The sequence below is a fragment of the Verticillium dahliae genome, genomic scaffold, assembly GCF_000150675.1.
Source record: "Verticillium dahliae VdLs.17 supercont1.4 genomic scaffold, whole genome shotgun sequence".
NCBI lineage: Eukaryota > Fungi > Ascomycota > Sordariomycetes > Glomerellales > Plectosphaerellaceae > Verticillium > Verticillium dahliae.
The window spans coordinates 82,008-95,725 of NW_009276925.1; the positions used below are offsets into that span (position 1 = coordinate 82,008).

Genomic DNA, 13,718 nt, shown 5'->3' on the forward strand with positions numbered 1-13,718 from the left:
ACTCACGGTCCGAATCGCCCATCATCACCGTAGGTATCATATGTTTACGTATGGCTTTGTTTGTTGCGAAGCTGCAGTACTTTCGATCACGCATGCTGTGGAAATTAGTGGTCCGTTGATAGGAAAAGAAGTACAGTACCGGATTTGTTACAGTAGGAAGAAAAACTCTCCAGCAAGCTCTTTGTATTGAATTATATGTAGATGATCTTGCCGAATACACCCTGGTTCTGGGCCGTAAAGAGGTTCCTTCGTAGGGCCGTATTCGCGGTCCCAGTCACTAAGGCCCAAAAATTGGCCAGCTGCCGTTATTTGAGACCTCAAACCGTGCAGCACAAATGCATAGCTGTGAATCACACACAGGGCGGTCAGGTGCTCGCGCTGAGATCGTGAATCACATCCCCACCCTGATCCTGGACTCTGGTTGCTTCCTCCAAGCCACTACCGTCCACGCTGATTACCGTCAACATTCAGCAATGGCGATTTCTAACAGCGCGCTCCCGATTCGTTGGTGCCAGAATGGCCGTCTTCCTCGCTATCTGCCCGATGGCTGACACGGATACCGTCAATCTGACCGAATCACACAGCATGCAGGCCCCCAAGGACGCGACTTGTGGTGAGCCTCCTGCATGAGGCGCCAGCCTATCACAACGTCAACTTCGCGGCAACCGCGTCGTGGCCTGATCATGCACACCTTGAGACACCCAGGCTGAACCGGAACTCTCCTCTCTTATAACCTAGCACACGCCATCAGATCGCAAGCCGTCTTCGGTGACTGCCAAGATGCATCCAGTACCCAGTCAGACGGAGTGCATCGCGAACGTCCCTCAGCAGAAGTCGCCAACCATCATCTGCGCTGAGAACATTGCCCTTCTGCAATTTCTGCACAATGTCCCAGCACAGCCATCGACCAGAATTCTTCGCGCAGCTGTGGAAAACGACGGTCATCGTGCCCTTTCATTCGAACAGGAGCGGCAACTTACCGGTGCCCTGGCGGTTCTCTCCTCCATCCGTGAGAACGCCAACCTCACTACTGCCGTTGCCGTCCGAGAAGTGCGTACGCCCGAGGAGCAGCAGCATCACACCTCACTCGAGGCATTAGTCGCAGTGAACAAATCGGAACTGTCAACTGGGACGACTACCTAAGCTCAGTGTGTGATGGCCTCGGCCGCATCTTCAACACCCTCTCCCAAGCTACCAGTGGGAAGTCAAGCTCCCGAGCCAGCTGCTTCTGCTCACCGTCAGAAGTGCATGATAGCCAGCTCGAGTATCAAGTCTTCATCGACATCGTGTCTGTCTGCCGGGGGCGCATCCTCTCCCTACTTCGGTTTGGCAAGCACCAACGGGGGAAGACGAAACCCCCCTTTCGAAATGTGCTGCGCGATATGTGTGATGCTGTTGCCTCGATAAGGCATAGAGACGCACGAGCCTTTCTCAAGGGAACCCGCAGACTAGTTGCGGCCCTTAAACGGTTTGAAAATCACCAGACCGATGCAGAGCTCCCAACGCTGGTCGAGGAGGCGCACACCTGGACTCGAATGGGAGACTTGACAAGCCTCTTCCACCGGGTTCCATTCTCAGCTCTGGGCGGGGCGTCCTGCGAAGATTACCGAAGAATCATCAGCAAGATCGGCCAGTATCGGACTGCCGCTCGCCGTCTGTACCGCATTGCCAGGAACATTCGAGCCGTGCTAATGCCACAATAAGGCCCGTCCGTGTCGGGCCTGACGCATTCATTCGTCCTGATGCCACAGGAAATACTCCGTCCCTCGCCAAGACGCTACATAGGGCATCGGCCAAGACCACCAAAAGAGATCTCCCAACAGCGCTTTCTGAGTTCATGAGAAAGCACCCTTTCTTGACAGATGACGATTTCGTCAGGATCACATATCGGATCCTCGCAGAGGGAAAACTCCATGCCGAGGTCCAAGTGCTTGCGTACTTGAAGAGCTTGTCTCACCACGACGCCCTTGGCACCAGGGTCATCCAGTCGAACAAGAAGGCGTGCTTCCTTTGCGACGAGGTGCTCGCGCTTAATGGGCTTCCTGGGGTCCCGAAGAGCCATGGACGCCTGTATTCTGGATGGATGCTGCCCTCGCTCCCGGGTTTGAAACAACTCCAACTGCAGCTGAATGATTCGCTCCAGCGCCGTGCGAACCGAAGTATTGACATGGTGTTGAGGAAGGGACAAAAGATTGACCTGGTCTTCCCTGTCGAGAGTACTGCTTTGACGGTGTCCGAGGTGGCAGTCGCTGGGATTGAGCAGAGCGAGTCGGTCTCAGCTCCTAGCATTGAGATCTTGAGTGCCCCCGTAACTACCTCTAAGCCAGAGACGTTGGGGGAGGACGAAGAGCTCAAGATGCCAGAAGGCCCTGTTCACGGTAGCGCAGAAGACTCATCCTCGGTTATTTCTGAGGTAGACTCGGCCGAGGTATTAACATTGCCTTATGTCGACGTGATGCTAGACGATGCAAACGGCAGCCAGGATAGTCAGCCGTCCTACTCCGTCTCCCCTGGGGAGACATATTCGATCCATACATTTGGAGGCTCGGAGATGACGATTCAGTACTCCACTGGCCCGGGTCACCCGAAACCAGCCAGTGCTCTCGTCTACCGAATTCGGCAGCTCGATAAGAGCGATGTGGAAGTCCTGAAGAGCCAGGATGTGCGCATCTGCGATGTCACGTCCCTAGATAAGGGCTCTGAGGTCACTTTGGTAGGGCTTTCGCCCTTCTATGTTGATTTGCGCAGCACAGCCGCCGAGTTGATGTTTTATGAGTAAATGCCAAATACATCGCAAGAGCGGCACCCAAGGGCCTTGAAGCGGCAATGGAGTCGAAGAGGCTGCGTGGCCTGGCCCGGCGACCACACGACAGCTGTTGAAAGCTACCGTGTCACCGCAGTAAACTATGCCTCAAACTTTTCTATGTACAGGTGTAAAGATCAAGTAGCAGCAGCCATTAGTCGTGTCCAAAAAGGCGGGGCGCAAGTGATCATTGGAGCTTTCATCACAGTTGCCACAAAAATAGCAGAAGCAGAGGCTCACACGCCAGTGCACCGGATCGATTCACGAGAAGGGCCGTGAAGCTATGGACGGATCTCCACGCACTGCTTGAGATAAGCCGGCTTCGAAGACTGACCGTTTCCATGTGAAAAACCGGGCGCTTCTACCGCTCGCCATTTTCCAAATGGCAACTGCGCTCAACGAAATTCCGATGGAGGACCTGAAAACAAGAAACCCATTTACACGGCCGCCGTGGATGGAAAGAGTGCAGACCGTCACCGAATGGAGTGCCGACGCAACATCGAAGCGTGTCGATGAGGACGCTACGGCGCGCATTCCTGGCACGAAACGAGGTTAGGGTCGGCGGAATCGTCAAGGGGCCAAGAACGAGGCTCGCGACGATTCTTGCACCAGCAGCATCTGCTCTAACGCGTTCGGAGTGCTGCTGGCGCTCGCGCCTTCGTAGATAGAAGTGAACGAAGCTCGGGAGGCATCAAGGCCGCTCGCAATGAGATTTTATTTGATGATATTTGAATGCAGTAGATCGTCCATGGCGGATGGGACTTTCTGAGCTTAGGGAGGGAATGGTGACGGTTGCGACAACGCTTTTCGTTGCACTTTGGTCTGATTTGCGCCCGGCCACTCGAACCACAGCCACAACGAAGTAGGATTTGTCAGCCTAAGTTGATTGACCGCAAATCGGCCAGCTCTGTAAACCAATCAAGCCTTTTATATTCATAATGTGGACCACCCGATATAAAAAATATATGAGATCGCACTTATTGAATATTTCTTGGTTCTGCCGGTGGGCGGTCAAGCGAGCGGCGTCGATTGAGGACAACCGTCACAGGACAAAACAGCTGCAAAATACACATCAACGAAATAACACCCATCAAGAGGTTAATTTACTAGGAAGATTCGGCCAGAAGTGACGAATGAAATATTTACGGCATCGAGTCTCCCGAATATCACACGCATCCGTCTATCTTAACTCGCGCCCACATACTTCTACCTTGACTACACCCCTCGGTCCGGCGACACTGGCCCTGCTTCAGGTCAAGCGCAGAAATGTTCATCATCGCTTAGGGGACAACATGAATAGTGCATCGAGGCGCTTCTGTTCTTGAATGTTTCACTAGGACCTTGGTCACGCCCAGTGCTCTTCTAGTGATGTGGCGGGGTGATAAAAAGGGATGCTGCGGACTGGATCTCGCATGGACTCTAGCCCATGCTTGGTGGGCGACCACCTATTCCCGCAGCGGAAAACAGACGGTGGTCCCACAGCGCTGCCCGCTGGGGTTTGTAAGGAGAGGCGCGAGGCTCCTTGCTCGCATGCTCTTCCGCATCTTCTCGTTGCTGTTGCTCGTCGAAAATACAACCCCCGGCTTCTTCGCGTAGTCGTTGTTCTTCCCGAAGTTGCCGTCGCAGTTTTACGAGTTCTCCTTCCATAATGCTGGCCGAAGGAGGTGCAGGAAGCTGATTTGGATCATTGTTCGCCCTCGATTCCCGTCTGTGGAGCAGGAGTTTTCGAGCACCGGCTCAGATGGGAGCTAAGAGGAGGACGGGTCAAGCGGTTTTGGAACGGTCTGTAGCCTAGTGATGGAAGTAGTCCAGTCACTTTGGTGTTTTCTCCTGTGAATGAATCCTTTGGCACTCGTCTTCTAGGTACTTTCAGAGAGAGGCCGTGACACCCTTCAAACCCCAGCCCATCAGATCTCGCCATCGTAATACTCCGTAACTGCATCAATCCAACGCCAGAGCCGCTTATCTGCCACAAACCGTGGGTTCATCTTGGCGGCAACTGCCACCTTATGAGCTAACGCTAGTCTCTTAGCGCCAACTGCGCCGAAGTACTCCTGCTCCCGCCGACGGATCTCGCTTTCAGCCTCGTCGTCATCTGCTAGCTCACCGGCCAGTATGAGCGCATCGTGGCTCGTTGCTCGTGTTGCCAATAGAGCTGGCAGACTATTGGTGTCGTCCCAGTCTTCTCCAGGAGTCCTAGGTTCCCAGACAAGCGTGCAGAGTGCCTCCAGGTGGTTGTAGTCTTGTAATGCATCCAGGTTCACCAAGCGCATGAACCGTGAGACCATCTGGCCGACCATCCAGAAGTTGGGCTCGATTACACACCCACCAATCTTCCTATTCTCGGTTTCGAAGCCGAAGCGGAAGGCACTTACCAGGGATAAATCCAACACCAAGTCCCTAGGATGTGGTAGGCCCGGAGTGGCGAGAAGTTGGGCTGGCGGGCCAGTAGAGGAAAACGCCCAGTCGATGACACACGTTATGTTCAGGTCATCGTCTACGAACAGATTCTGGACGCTGATGTCGTGGTGATGAAGGGGGAAGCCAGGAGCTGATTGACTAACAGGACGTACCATACAAGGGATGATAGAGTCCTGAAGGAGCTGGCTCGCGAGGCAATACTGTAATCGATTCATGCTAGACTCCACTATTCCCCCAAGGGCCGCGAAGTCATTCCAGCGATCAGTGGCGGCGTAGTACTTGGCGAAGTTGGGGTATTCTTGTGGGACGGGAATAGGCGCACGGAGGAAATGGTGGCCCATTGGAAGCTGCTCAGCATGAAGATGAAGGGCTGCGGCGAGGGAGGAGTAATAGTCTGCTTCCTGATGAAATGGACCGCGCGGGATATCCTCAATCGTTTCCCGGTCTTCTAGAACGTGCCCGGGAGAAAGACATTCGTCGACGTAATAACCTTTGTCGCCTTCGAAGAGCGACCCAATGGTCGGAAAGCGGAGACCGAATAACTGACGAGCGTAGCATCCAAGCTGGCGCATGATGTTCTTCTTGTCTTCGTTCGTCAAAACTCGTGGAAGCGTCGCAGAACTGCTCTGTCCAGAAGGTTCATGGGTACATGTTCGCCAGTCGTACTTCGCAAGGGGATGACCGGGAGCCTTGCTCATTAGGATAAATGGGATGCCGATGTCATTTTCGTAGGTGGGGCTAACGACCGTTAGCTGAAGGGACTGACTGGCTTGGAGCTTCAGGAGGATACCTGTAATGAAAAACTTCTGGTACAGGAATAGAAGTGTGCTCTCTGACGTATTTGAGGGTAGCAACCTCGCTAGCTAGGAGACGCCCGGTGAAGCCTTGGGCGGCAGCGTAGGATGAGCAGGGCGCCCGAAACACCCATTCGACGCCATCATCAAACTCAAGAAATATAGCCCAGTTTAAAGCGCCCGCTTTGGGGATTTGAGAGTCGTTGCAGGTACACGGTCGGCGTCGGAGCCGTTCCGCTAGCCTGAGAAGATGCCAGAGGCTGAAGTCGGCGTGAAAGAAGATGTTCCCCTGTCGGCTCATAGTAGGCATCTTGCCTGGCATGTCAGATCTGTAACAGAGGTCTTGCCAGGTGTTGAGCGCTGTTGAACTCTATGAAGAGTAGAAGGAAAGGGCTACGAGTTGCTTCTTTCCGGTCTTTGTTTGGACGAGATATATGGTAGGATGTTGGGGATTGGGGTGAACTGGTGGTACGCGAAGACGTCGGCGGTTCTGACACCTTGGTTCTTAGTCAGAAACCCGGGCAGCCAATCGTAGTGCCTCGCATACGCCCTGACCCCCCTGGTATCGGCGCACCAAGTTCGCTTCCTATACAATGGCCAGAGGTCGGATGCCTACCAATAGGGCGGGAATCATCAAACACACCGAAACAATTAGGCGCGCGTTGGCCATAACTCTTCGATTTCATTGGTATCTATTTCAAAGATATCACAGCCCCCACTCTCAGGATTATTCATTCAGGTGCTCTAGTACCGGGATCAGAACGCTCAGTAGCTCGGGGAGCGTAGGTCTCTTCTCTCCAGCGCAGCGTACCGCAGAAACTGCGATCTATCGCGCCAAGCCTCGAGATGAGGCAATCCAAAGTTTCACGTTGCGCGCGGTTATTTTACTGAGCACACGCCAGGCACAGAGATGCAAGGATCATAGTAAAACCTGTGAGAGAATATCCTAGGGAAGTTGAGTGGGCCTGTAATACCTATCACTTCCTTCACTCCTCGCACTATCACCTCTAAACTTGAAGTTATCATCGTCCACCACCGCCTTCGATCTCGCCTGCTCACATTTTATACGGTATATTGAATTTCTAAGACAGTTCTGTTACCTTGTGCGCTATGCCTCGCCGACGTCCACCGCAGCCATCGACCCCGGAAAATCTCCCTCCTATTCCTGCCGGTGCATTCAAGAAAGCGTACTATCCGTCGCCAGATACAGTGTACTACTTGAAGGACCGTAAGTTACCTCAATTACCATTGCGTGGGCCTTATGCTCATGAAGAATAAGCGAGCGATTCCGTATGGAGCAGGGGGACAGTTCATGAGAGTACTACAAGCACGACGCTTCATTACGTACGTAAATCTTTTGGCCTGAAATTTGCAACATTCTCACGCTTTCTAGGTACAGGACGACAATGGCGGTCAGATACATAGAGTCTACGCCCAGTATATCCGCAAGCGAGCCGACTAAGTGGGCCAGGAATGAGGTGAAGCATCGTCCTCATGGGCCGCACATCAGTTGTTAGCTGTTGAGTTCATACACAATCCTGTTCGGCAAGAGGCTTTGGTACAACCTGGCATGTTTGTGGCAGCAGCTTCGATGAGCTCCCAAAAGAAACCGGCTCGCGTTGAGGGCCGCTCAATCATATCATTTCTTTGGGTAGTTGGAAATCCACAATATTTCTCAAGAGTCGTGCGCACTGACTCGGTTGGTATTGACTCCTGTTGCTTACGCCTGCACACCCCGCATCATACCGCCAGCCTCATCCGACACCCTCCATCCCTCACCTCAATCCTCCAGCCTCCGACGCTCTCCAGTCCCTCAAAAGCCTCCTTGTCCTCATCGTATCGAACCTCGACTGGCAACCAGTCAGTGTTTGCGCGAACCATGACGTGCATGGCGGTAGTGCAACATAGCAGATACTCCTCGTCGACCTCGCGCTCTCCCCGTCAGCGTCTCCGACCCTGCGATACCCACCACGACCGTGCTTCCAAGTGTACAAACATCTTTCCCGAATTGCAGTCCCATTGAGAATAGGCCCGTGTCGCCGAAATGTTAAAGATCCCGTTGTCACGATCGCGGAGAGTGCCGAGCTTGACAGTAATATCCTTCGGGCTTAGAAGGCCACGAGTAATACTGTCATCTGTAGGCACAATCGTACCTTGCATTGTGGCTGGAGCTCATGCTGGTGTGAAACGTACGGTCCTCGTAGCAAATTCAGAGTCTCTTCTAGATACAAGACGTAGTCCGAGGACTGGAAAAGGACAAGAGACAGGTCTCCTCGCGTTTCAAGAGTGCTGAATGTCGTCGTTGTTTCGCGTACGTGACCGCCGCGTGCCTAGTTTCTCAGTCAGTGACAAATCGACTTAAAGGGCTAGATCTGGACTTTAGTTGATGGACCCAGAAAGTGTGTCGTGAACAGGCTGCCCCGCTTTAACATCTGGGATAGTCGCCACTGCAGCTAATGGTGACCTCTTTCGCGACGAGGCATCCTTGTCATCCTGCTGCGTCAACAAAGAGCCAGATCTGGCCCACTTCGTACACTGGCTCGAACGGTGACCTCCGTTTTGACATCCCAGTCCCTGCCTGCCACACGCCCCTGTAGCTAGACTGTGGTCCCGTATCGACCAAGACGTCTTTGATGACTCTCCTGGAGGTCAGCCTCTCCTGGAGTTTAGCCTCTCCTGGAGTCTCGCCTCTGCCGGAGGGGACCCACCTCTGAAGGTCAGCCTCTCCGGGAAGCCATCCTCTCCTGGAGGTCAGCTTCTGGTGGGGGTCACTCTCTCCCAGTGGGCACTCTCAGAGACGACCGTCTCCGAGAAGCCCTCAGCGCGTACCGGGGTTCAATTTTTGAGGTTTTCGTGTTTGCGTTTGACTTGGGAGGAGACAATTCGCCAAGGGGCCTCCTCGAATACCACTGTCGCTGCGCCACACAACCAGAGTGGATTGAGGCTTGCGCTACAGACGCAGTCAAATGATCACGCGTCAAACACGTCGCAAGGTTTTGTCTATCACCTTGTTCATGGATTAAGCTGGACACCATCAGGATCTTGCGACTGCGCGGGCAAACGACAACGAATGATCAGCATCTACAGTAAAGCCCCAGGCTTGTGGCCTCGGAACATTCCGATCATTTGTCTACTCTGTGTTCCATCTCGGCTCTTCACATCCGCTAACTATGTGACCATCAAACAGAACCCAGTATTCGAAGCCCATCGATGGACGTCACCGATCCTGCCTACGGCCTAGGACCGGGAAGTCCGGCGTAACAGAATGAAATAGACCATCCCGACAAGGCTGTTACCATTTAGACCACGGACCACGAACCACTCGCTGTCCGATTTGTCCGGTCTCGCCGTCCCTTAGCCTAGCTGAAGGCTCACGGCGTCATACACATGTTCCTTGTGACCACAAGATTTATCCTAAGGTTTCGCCACCTTTGCAGGTGCAAGATGGCAGATCCGCTGTGCGGTGCATCAGGGTCCCTTGCCTTCATCACCGCGACTGTCTAGTCTATCAAGGCGCTTTCTAGGGCGCAAAGCTTCTTTCGGGACCACTCACGGATGTTCGCCATCAGCAAAATGAGCCTGGAGGTCTCGGCTGCGTCCTCTGGTCCTCGCTTCCGCCTGGGATTCTGCTGTCTAGCAGGTGTCGAGTTTTGGCCACTAGTCGTCAGCTGCACCGCACACACCGACGGTGCCGAAGCTAACTTGCGTCACTCACCGACGGCACACTTTATGGAGACTGACGCTAGGGCTTGACGAACAAGCATTTGGTATAAAGCGATCATCTCCCATGGTATTGATCAACGCTCCGACATAGCCAGCTGGAAATTCGGCAAACAGGCTCCGACGACAGCCCCGTACGCTCGTCCGGCAGATGCTGCGCGAGTGTAAGACGATGACACCATCTACCATACAGGGCCTCGATGACCATCTCAATGGGATTAACCTTACGCTACAAAACCCCCATACTAGCCCCCGCTCGGTATTTCCACCAGCCGACGCTCACCGACTCGAGAATGAACAAGAACGCACAAGGATGTGTCTCGAAACGTGTGCACAACGGCTTGCCGACATCAACAAGCTGAGGCTTCGGTCTCTATCGAACGGGAAGCAGGCCAACGAAGACGCAGAGGTGCTTTCAGCTGAAGCCATATCTTGGGCTGATACCGTGACCCTTCTCGCCTTGGGGGAGTGCAGCGAAAGGTTGAACAACGTGCTCCTCTATCTACGGGCAAACGATGGACAAGGCACACGACGCCTATTTGCTGGAGAGGCTCCAGATGTTCGCAAATCAGCCCCAGGCGCCGATGGCCAGTTCCGGCGACGTGTTTGTGAGTCACATAGCACCATGCGCGGAGTCCACGTGGTGGAGGACGTGAAGGTGGGAATGGGCGGGCAACAAATGCTGATCTCGTCACTCGATCGCCTGTTTGAGGCGAGGCGCATTACTCTAGACGATGGGGCAGTACAAGTGATCATGTCAACCTCAGATGCCTCCGTACAGGAGTTCTTTAGGACTCGTGTGTAACGTAGCACTGCTCGTTACGTCTCAACTTCTGGGTGGCTTCCGCGGACGCTTTCTCGGCAGCTGTAGACTTGCCGTAGCCAGAATCCTTAATACTGATTCTTCTTCAGATACCTTGTGTGCTCTCGCTGCCTTTTGTGGTCGAGTAGGTCTGGCCGCGTGTGTCGTGTGCTGTGCTGACGGGGGGCTTCGCGACACCGCGAGATCGCTGGATGTCGAAACTCTTGGTGGTTGTAACGGACGACAAAGCACAGACCACCTGCACCAGAGACACCCTGGCATTATTGGGCCAATGAGGACGGCCCCTGTCACAAAGCTAGCAGCCTGACTGGCCTCATGGTGAGGGGAAACAGCACTATTTGCTCGCGGCTTTCCCGTGAATACGACTGTTTGTACCCACGCGGCAAGCTCATCAGCGCTTCTCGATCCAGGACAGAAGAGCCCCGCCAGCCCCCTGCCATAACAAGGATCGCTGGTGGCTATATCAGGTTGTCACCGCCATCATCCCCCTCGGTCGACCTGTCGAATAATGAGATCACCTTTACCTACATTCAAAATGGCCGACCCACTGAGCATCTCCGCCTCGATTCTTGGTGTTGTCACAGCTGCTATCGTGACGACAAGGTCCCTGAAGGAGACTGTTCAGCGCTTCAGGGACCGCGACAGGAGCCTGCGAAGGCTTGTGGAGCAGCTCACTGACCTCATCACTGTTTTGGACGCACTGCAGGAGGTAGCGCATGTCGAAGCATCAATGCTTACACTTCTGGAAGGACCCGTCGACCGTTGCCGTCAACTGTGTCACGAATTTCAAGATGCCATGGAGGATTTCAAGGGGAAATCAAGTATGGGCTTTCGAGACTGGACAAAGATGGAGTTCATGAAGGGTGACATCAACGAATTCATGGACACTCTCTCGGGATATAAGTCGACGATTTCAGTCGGACTTGGTACCATCACATTGTATGTTTTCTTTTCAGTGAGATGAAGTCAGACTGAACTTTCCGTTTTAGACAAATGTCCAAAGCCACCCAAGACGTCCTTGAGCGGTATAGCGAGATGGTTCAAGATACTTCTTACGACCTTAAGATTCATCTGCAACGGATTGACGAGAAGATGGCACTCTTCACCTCTGAAATTCCAGGCGCCTCCAACATCGACCTCAAGGACGAGCGAGCAGTGACCGCGCATTGCATTCGCATTTGCGAGGACGCTCAATCCTACCTTGACTCTTTGGTTGACCAAAAACGACCATCACGTCTTCAGACACCACCAGCGCATCCTGCCACGGCTGAGCCTACGAGTTTCGAAGCACATCGGGAGACACACAAGGTCCTGAGCGATAATCGCAATAACGTCGCCGAGCACCTCGGCCGTCTTCGGGAGCGCTATGACCGTCTGGTATCCGATGGGAAGGCTGCCAGCGACCGTGAGACGAGTCGTTTAGAACAGGACATCAAGGCTTTGAAGGAGTGTTTGGAGGTGTGCGAACTTGCTTCTGGGGAGGTATCCCGTCAGAGGATACACACGATTGGCGAGGTTGTTGCCGATGGCGACAGCGATCAGGTCGTGGTCACAACCTTGGCCGACGTTTTTGATGTCAAGAAAGCGCTTTCGAAGGGTAGGTCGGCGCAATTGATCGGTTCCATGACGGATGAATCACTTCGCCAACTGTCGCAAGACCGATATGGGAGTCGTTTTGGATCGTCGGCGCGGGTTGAAACCGATGTTGCCACACATGCTATAGTCGAAAATCCAGGGACTAATCGCCAGAGGCAGGCAACTCTCGACGGCCAGCGACGGGAACTAAGCTCAAGAGCGAGGGCATACCCTAATGAGGTGAGGAAAAGGGCGACGGAAGGAGATAAGAAGGATGCCGAGTAGTGTCGTGAAGCTAGCTCTTGATAGCAATGTCATCGATACACATGCTGGAGGACTTCAGAACAGGATGCGTGTCAGTGACTGACACGATTGCCCTTATGCAACCAACGTCGACATGAAGCCCTATGCCTCCTTCGCCCGATGTCGGTGGCATGGTGCAAGGCCTCAAGCTGGGTCTCGATCATTGGTTTCCTGGAGTCCGAACAGCTTTCGGTCAGCGGACAAAGTGCCTCCTGGCTCCCCACGCTGCGTGTGCTCTAGATCTCGACGAGAGCGCTTCAGAGACGGGCTGTTTGCATCTATTTGCGCCTAGTAGAGCCAGGCCTGCGCTGCCATTGCATGCTAAACTCCGCGACGGCCGCCGGCAGGGGCTCAGGGTCGGCTGTCGGTCGGTACGGTTGAGTGGTCGTGGTGTAGGGGCTCGGCAGGGAAGAGTCTGGCAATGGGGTGCTGTTTGCCCAGCAACTTGGGTGTCGCTGGCAGGATAGATGGCTTGCGAATCCGTTGCTGGTCCGTCAATGCTCCGTTTCGCCTGCCGTCTGCGTTATCATCAAATCGTTCGGCCTAGGAGACCCGCCGTTCTGCCTAAGAGGTGGAATACCATCGAGCCGCTGAAGCCCGAGCTGCCGGCATTCGAGGTGTTGAAGGTGGTGTCGCGCAATCACGCGCTGGCATCGTGGCTGTTGGACATCACGTCGACGTCGGCCTAGCTTAGTGGCGTCACAGCAGCAAAGGACACGGGAGCGTGGGCCAATGAGGGCCTACTCGCTCTGAGCCTCCAAGTTGAGTTCTCCAATCGTGCTTATTGTGGCTTAGAACTGAGTGAGCAGCACATCCAATGGCACCCAATGACTAATCATTGCCTCCCACCTAATCATAATTGGCCAGTTCAACTCCACTTCGATTCACTTCGGGCGGCTAATGATTGGCTGTTGCCTCTCCGCGCCATTCATGTCTCCGCAGCATCTTTAGCCAGCGCAAGCTCAAACAGAGCTGTCGACGGCAACTTGCATGCAACAACCCCAGTCCGCTCGTATCATGCTCTCGATTCCCCCCCTCACCTGCTCATGGCGCCGCCACAGAAGCGCAAAAGGCAACCAACAGGCGACTTCTGTCCCGAGAGCCATCTGCGAGACCCTCCAGCGAAGAGGATCACAACGAGAAGCGAGCTTGAATTCGACACCTGGGCATCTTGGGAATATCCTCCCGAGTTTTGGGACAGACTGTCAAAGATCGATCTGACCCGCAGAGCTTTGAAAGAACTCGACCGACGGAGCAGTACTCGACGCTCTGATCCTCC

At 54.0% G+C, this 13,718-nt stretch overlaps 4 protein-coding genes across 4 annotated transcripts; 3 read left to right on the forward strand and 1 right to left on the reverse strand.

The window, feature by feature from the left end:
* Positions 1 to 516: 516 nt before the first annotated feature.
* Positions 517 to 2,779, forward strand: VDAG_02364 (uncharacterized protein; the record flags this gene model as incomplete). Its single annotated transcript, XM_009653017.1, has 4 exons — positions 517 to 613; positions 752 to 1,054; positions 1,150 to 1,653; positions 1,863 to 2,779. The coding sequence occupies 4 exons, from the start codon at positions 517 to 519 to the stop codon at positions 2,777 to 2,779; spliced, it is 1,821 nt and encodes a 606-aa protein (XP_009651312.1).
* Positions 2,780 to 4,563: 1,784 nt separating this feature from the next.
* Positions 4,564 to 6,445, reverse strand: VDAG_02365 (uncharacterized protein). The gene is made up of 2 exons (XM_009653018.1): positions 6,015 to 6,445; positions 4,564 to 5,962 (listed from the first exon to the last, which is right to left on the reverse strand). Exons 1-2 carry the CDS (start codon positions 6,338 to 6,340, stop codon positions 4,711 to 4,713), a joined length of 1,578 nt encoding a protein of 525 aa, XP_009651313.1. The 5' UTR covers positions 6,341 to 6,445; the 3' UTR covers positions 4,564 to 4,710.
* Positions 6,446 to 9,054: 2,609 nt separating this feature from the next.
* On the forward strand, positions 9,055 to 10,651 carry VDAG_02366 (uncharacterized protein). The gene has a single exon (XM_009653019.1). It carries the CDS (start codon positions 9,890 to 9,892, stop codon positions 10,541 to 10,543), a length of 654 nt encoding a protein of 217 aa, XP_009651314.1. The 5' UTR covers positions 9,055 to 9,889; the 3' UTR covers positions 10,544 to 10,651.
* A 281-nt stretch (positions 10,652 to 10,932) lies between these two features.
* On the forward strand, positions 10,933 to 12,465 carry VDAG_02367 (uncharacterized protein). Its single transcript, XM_009653020.1, has 2 exons — positions 10,933 to 11,500; positions 11,551 to 12,465. Exons 1-2 carry the CDS (start codon positions 11,097 to 11,099, stop codon positions 12,419 to 12,421), a joined length of 1,275 nt encoding a protein of 424 aa, XP_009651315.1. The 5' UTR covers positions 10,933 to 11,096; the 3' UTR covers positions 12,422 to 12,465.
* Positions 12,466 to 13,718: the final 1,253 nt, after the last annotated feature.